This window comes from Vulpes vulpes, chromosome 12 (assembly GCF_048418805.1).
Source record: "Vulpes vulpes isolate BD-2025 chromosome 12, VulVul3, whole genome shotgun sequence".
Classification (NCBI taxonomy): Eukaryota; Metazoa; Chordata; class Mammalia; order Carnivora; family Canidae; genus Vulpes; species Vulpes vulpes.
This window is the reverse complement of record NC_132791.1, coordinates 164,226,590-164,232,589: the sequence shown is the minus strand read 5'-3', so window position 1 is coordinate 164,232,589 and position 6,000 is coordinate 164,226,590. Positions and strand designations below refer to the sequence as shown.

At 44.0% G+C, this 6,000-nt stretch overlaps 1 protein-coding gene across 1 annotated transcript in view; it reads right to left on the bottom strand.

The window, feature by feature from the left end:
• Positions 1–224: 224 nt before the first annotated feature.
• The window catches only part of SLC25A33 (solute carrier family 25 member 33), a 34,687-nt gene continuing 28,911 nt past the window's right edge, over positions 225–6,000 (bottom strand). Inside the window, exons 6-7 of the mRNA XM_026005065.2 lie at positions 2,464–2,744; positions 225–866 (exon numbers count right to left, since the gene is read on the bottom strand). Of these exons, the coding sequence (XP_025860850.1) occupies positions 664–866; positions 2,464–2,744 (484 nt within the window). The 3' untranslated portion in view covers positions 225–663. The remainder of the gene's footprint in view (positions 867–2,463; positions 2,745–6,000) is intronic.

Below are 6,000 nucleotides of genomic sequence, written 5' to 3'. Positions count from 1 at the left end.
TAAATAACTCATTAAAACTCATGCCTCTGGTTCCAACTGGGGATAAAGGAGAACTTTAGAAAAACATTTACAGTTTAAAATATTTAGCGTCAGAAAGTTATACTTATTTTTTTTCTAACTCAGCACCCTGAAACCTTAAATTCTCAATCTGCACAAGACTTGGAAATGTACAGACCAGAAAAGTGGCTGGGAAGCCTGTCCCCGTCCACCCAGTGTCACCAGAATGCAACACATCTTAATTGTTCAGCAGTGTAGTGTCAGATGAGAAAACAAGTTGTATTTTTATTTTGCAGGTTTTCTCTGAATTTCTAGGGTCATGTTTCACTAAATTACATAAGCTGTAAGTTTATAGCACAGTGAACATAAAAGAGGACACAAACCAAATTTATACTTAAATTAAGTAGTGTGATTTAATTTAGTTGCTGCTTAATCCTGAATCCTCTTAAGTTAAAAAACAAAAGTTATAATTAACTATTAACGTTAATGAATTTAAACCTTCCAGAAAACATGAATCCAAAAGGAAATGTCCAACAGGGGATATAAGCCACATATTTTATGGCCTTTCCTGTTTCAGTCTCAAACGTTCTAAACATCAATGGAAAAAAAAAAAATTTCTCTATAGTTTTTAAATTTTATTCTTCTAGAGCACAATTTTCTGGCCTGTTACTGGGAACGGTCTTCTAATAGGTACACAATTAACTCATAGGTAGACAACACAATGGCAGTATTTGGTATCTGCCGGATGAGCTGGGCAAAGAGTCCTCTATAAAAGGCAAGGTAACCTTCTTCCCGGAAGACCAGCCGAGCAGTCTGGACAAAAGACTTGTACTTGGTGCCTTCCTCTCGGAGCCGTGTCCTTATGACTTCTGCAGAGAGAAACACATACTTTATGCTACAACAAACCACATCACCAAGCAATACAATGAGAGAATTCAAAGCACAGAGCTCTGTAACTGTCAATGTACATCTCTGGCTATTTGCCATTTCAGCTCTACTTGGACAGCACAGTCACTTTGGGACAATGAAAAGTTGCAATCTTTTTAAAATATTTTCTAATTCTGGGAAATGGTCAATTAAGGATGTTACTTATAGATACAAAATAACTTTTAAGGGATTGTAAAAACTTACATTGAATTGGACTCCATTTTAAGATAGTTTGTGGTTTTCTACTCCCAATTAAGCAAGTGCTATAATTTCACTGAAGGTGTAATTTGTATTAAGCAGAGCAAATCATCAAGACTTTCTTTTCATATGCTTGCCAACTTCCTCTCCTACTAATAACCCTTCTCCACCACTCTGTCCAGCTCAAAAGCTGCCTCCTGCATTTTTTTAAAAAGATTTTTATTTATTTATTCATAGAGATGCGGGGGCGGGGGGGGGGCAGAGACACAGGCAGAGGGAGAAGCAGGCTCCATGCAGAGAGCCCGATGCAGGACTTGATCCAGGGTCTCCAGGATCATGCCCTGGGCTGCAGGCGGCACTAAACCGCTGTGCCACCGGGGCTGCCCCTCCTGCATTTTTTTTTTAAAGATTTTATTTTATTTATTCATGAGAGACACAGAGAGAGAGAGAGGCAGAGACACAGGCAGAGGGAGAAGCAGGCTCCATGCAGGGAGCCTGATATGGGACTCGATCCCAGGACTCCAGGATCACGCCCTGGGCTGAAGGCGGGTGCTAAACCACTGAGCCACCCAGGGATCCCCTGCCTCCTGCATTTTTAAACTTTTGCACACCTGGCCCCTGTCAACACAGGCACAACTCCCACCCTCCACCCCCCCCCCCCTCCGCAAGCACGACAGCTGTCACTGCTGGACATCCTTCTGTCTCCCCACCCTACAGGAGGCAGCCTGATCTCTTCTCCCTGAGCCCTAGGGGGCCGCTGAGTGTTCTACCATGTGACAGGGGCTCAATTACCTGCTTTTGAATTGACCATGTATGTTCGTCATAGCTGACAGTGCAGCAGGCTTTTGAAAACAAAACCTGTTTTTCATGGTACAATAAACTAAGCTATTCTTTTTTTAAGTAGGTCAGTGGAACATTAGGTCTCTAATTCCTTAAAAAATAGACTTAGCAAAGTAGACTCACTCAGCACTCCATTCAAAGTGGAAGTTGAGAGTTGTCTTGTTTTGTTTTTGGTTGGCACCCACACCATTTTTTTAAATCGAGGAATTTTAAATAAAATCCAGATTTTTGGCTTCTCTGAAAACATCAGAAGTTCTATAACACAGGGCCCACATTTTGCACTGTATGTTTTGGCCACGAGTAGCTGGAGCTGAGAAGAGCTGAATTCCTGCTGCTCACATAACCTACACCAGACAGATGAAGCCAGTTTCACTCATATTCTATTACCTTAGTACCTGCAGGTACTTGCATTTCCATGTGAGCTGCAGAAGTCTAGCTCTATGGACAATGACACAAGCCTCACAGCTGTTTTACTGTTCTGGAAGAAAAAGCAAAACATACCATGTGGATAAGCGATGCAGGAAGCACATCCCTTAGAAATTGCAGCAGCTGCCATAAGTCCAAAAAAATTTGTGGAATTTTTCTCAGTCCCATTTGTAGAAGAGGCTAATGGAGCTTCTTTCAGATACTTCTTCAAACTTTCATAAATAGCAAAACAGATGATAGTTTCTGAAATTCCAGCATACGAGGCTGTTAATCCCCTGTAGAAGCCACGAATGCCTTCTGTCTGGTAAACATAGCGAGCACACTGGAGTGTGTTCATCTGCTTGGAGCCTCTAACTCTGTGTAAAGATCAATGAAAAGCCGTTAAAATGCACACTCTGGAGCCTGGCTCCTGTACCAGGCTGCAAAGAAAGGAGTGTTGAGTATAAAGAGAAATTACACATGGGTGAAATGTGGCTTCCCTGTCCTGTGTTCAGCTGAGCCTGGGCCCACCAGCTGGGACACCTGATAAGTCCACAGAACAGTATGTACATCTGTACCAAGAGCCATAAAAACATGTCCATAGCCTCTGACCTAATTTTGGAAAGAGCCGGATGGAGGAAGACGTTCATCACAGAGGAAAATACAACTGCAGTATAATAAAAACAACCCAGATGTCTAAAAATAGGGATAGATAAGCAAACTAGGATACACATACTAGATTAAAATAGTTGTGAAGGCAGTAAGCAATGCAGAAGTGCTTGCGTGGAAAGCAGGAGTATAATTACAATCATGGCAAAAATATGCTTTAAAAAAATGCCGAAGGAAAAACCTAACCAACATTCTGCCTGGGTAGTTGAGTAAGGTTTGTTACACTAGTAAGCTTTCTTAACTCTAGTCTCCAGATGGTGTATTAAAAAAAAAAAAGTTATTTATTTGATAGAGAGAGAGAGAGAGAGAGAACACAAATAGGTAGAGCAGCGGGCAGAGGAAGAGGGAGAAGCAGGCTCCCCGATGAGCAGAGTCTGATGTGAGGCTCGATCCCAAGACCCTGGAACCACAAACCTGAGCTGCAGGCAGAGGCTTAACCCACTGAGCCACCCAAGTGTCCCCAAATGGTGTATTCTGATTCCATTATTTCTAAATTTATGAAATAAACATGGAATAAACTACACAATTTGGCCTTGGGCTAGCTGCTCCTGGCTCATGATGGGTAGTATCCTAAACTGCCTAATGCAAACAGAACCTTCTGACAGCATATCCACACTCCAAGAGCCCTTCCTTGGGGCTGAGGCCCAGCGAGCCCCCTGCTCCAACCAGTCACAATAGGCTTTCCCTTCTTCACTGTGTCTTTCCAAGGCTGTTTCTCCACTTCCTGGCTGGAGCAACCTTTCTAATACAGATCCAACCACACTGCTGTGCTACAGAGTAGTCCCCACTCACACCCCGAACCACAGCTCTAATGGCTGTCTACGGCCCTCAAATTAGAGCCCAAAGCTGAACTCCAAGACCCTCCCATGCATTTCTGTAGCCTTGCTTTTTTTATATATCCCCTCCTCCAGCACATATACACAGAGCACACTCCAACCATGCTTCCCTTCCTTTCGTCCCCGGGGAATGCATGCTTCCCGCATATTCCATTCTTGGCCGGAAGCATGTGCAGTGCCATGGACCCTCTCCCTCATTTTTTTCCAGATGGTAGGGTGGACATCACCACTAACAGAAGCCCTCCCTGTGCTTGCTCTGCCTGGACAGCATTAAGGAGGGACCCTTTGGGGTCCTTAGCATTTCTGGCCCCTATCTCATCAGCCTCTAATTCTATTACCTGTAAAGTCGTGAGCTTCTGGAAGGCAGGGCCTAGGGCTTAGTCCTTGCTGTTTCCCCAGTGACTACTGCAGAGCAAGCATGCAACAAATACTCATTGCTGCAGGACTGGTTAAACAAAGCTTCAAAATATCCTGAGCATGGAGGTGCTGGGTGGCTCAGTTGGTTAAGTGGCCAACTCTTCATTTCAGCCCAGGTCATGAGCTCAGGTCCGCACTCAGTGGAGAGGGGAGTCTACCTGAAGATTCTCTCTCTTCCTCTCCCCTACCCCTCCCTCCACTGACACACTTTCTCTAAAATAAATAAATAGACCTTAAGTAAAATAAAATGTCCTAAGCACAAATCATTAGGACATAGATATAAAAATTTTTTAAATTAATTAATTAATTTATTTATGATAGTCACAGACAGAGAGAGAGAGAGGCACAGACACAGGCAGAGGGAGAAGCAGGCTCCATGCACCGGGAGCCCGATGTGGGATTCGATCCCGGGTCTCCAGGACCGTGCCCTGGGCCAAAGGCAGGCACTAAATCGCTGCGCCACCCAGGGATCCCAGGACATAGATATAAAAGCATGGATATAGAGGTTCTTAGCTGATTTGTCCATGTACCTGCTGTTAAGGAGCAATGATACTAGGACAGTGTAGGGCACAGCTGGCACAGCAAATGATTACCAGGGGTTTCCAGGAGAGGATGCTGGTCAGAATCCTGAGGAACAAACAGGCACTCTTGGGCGACAAGAGGGGTGTGGGACTCCTAATCCCTCCTGGTGAGGGTCAGCACACTCAGGGAGATGGAAGCCTAAGAACACCTGACAGTTATAGAAAAATTGCAAAGGACCTTGAATGTTAAGCCCACAAGTTAGGATCTGACCATGAGAGTAAGCAAGATTTATTGAAGTATTATGAGCAAGCGATCTATCCAAAATGAAGAGATCTGATGTATTCTAGAGGGTTCTTTCATGCAGAATGGACTGAAGAAAACATGGAATCTGAGACCAATTCAGAGGTTTCCGTGATCGTTAGAAAAAACAAACCAAGGCAGACCCCAAGCTACACTTCCAGAGGGTAGTCTTGTTCCGTCTCTCCGTTCCGTCTCTCCTTTCTTTATAGGTTGCTTAGAGTTAGGCTGGGCTAGCTGAAAGCTTCCAGGGCCCACACATATTTCAGGCAAGAGTTACACAAGGGTTCTTAAAGTTGATGACAGTGTCCCTTATCACCTTCACTTCTTTGAAATTAAGGTAGTTACTGGGCCACTGCTTGATCTTGCCATTTACTATATTAAAGAAGTCTCTTACTATATTGTATTAAAAAAATGATAATTGTACTTCAACAATTGGTTACCACTGCTTTCAAAAATATTACTCTAAAAAGCAGAGGCGCCCCCAGACTGCCAAAGGGATCCATAGCATGAAAATGAATCATGGGCCAGAGTTTTAGGGCAGAAATCTAGTACACCTGAAGGCCTTTGCCATTCTACCCTTACTAGCATCTTCCCACTTAGAAGAGAAGCCATCTGGAGGAGCCCAAAGTGCTCTAATTGAGGGTGGGGGTAGGTCGGCCAAGAGCAGAGACCTGCCAACTACCTGAGAGAAGTCAGCAGCAGGTTAGGGGCGGCAAATGAGCAAATTTCCAACCCATCCCCGCCCTGAGGTGCTACTTCTGCTGGCCCTCATTTCCCCACAATGCCTCGCAGCACACATCTCAAAACAAAAGGACTTTCTACATATAATTTATATTCAGAAAACAACAAGGATTGGGATGGCTAAGGGCTCTGTATACCTTACTTCACA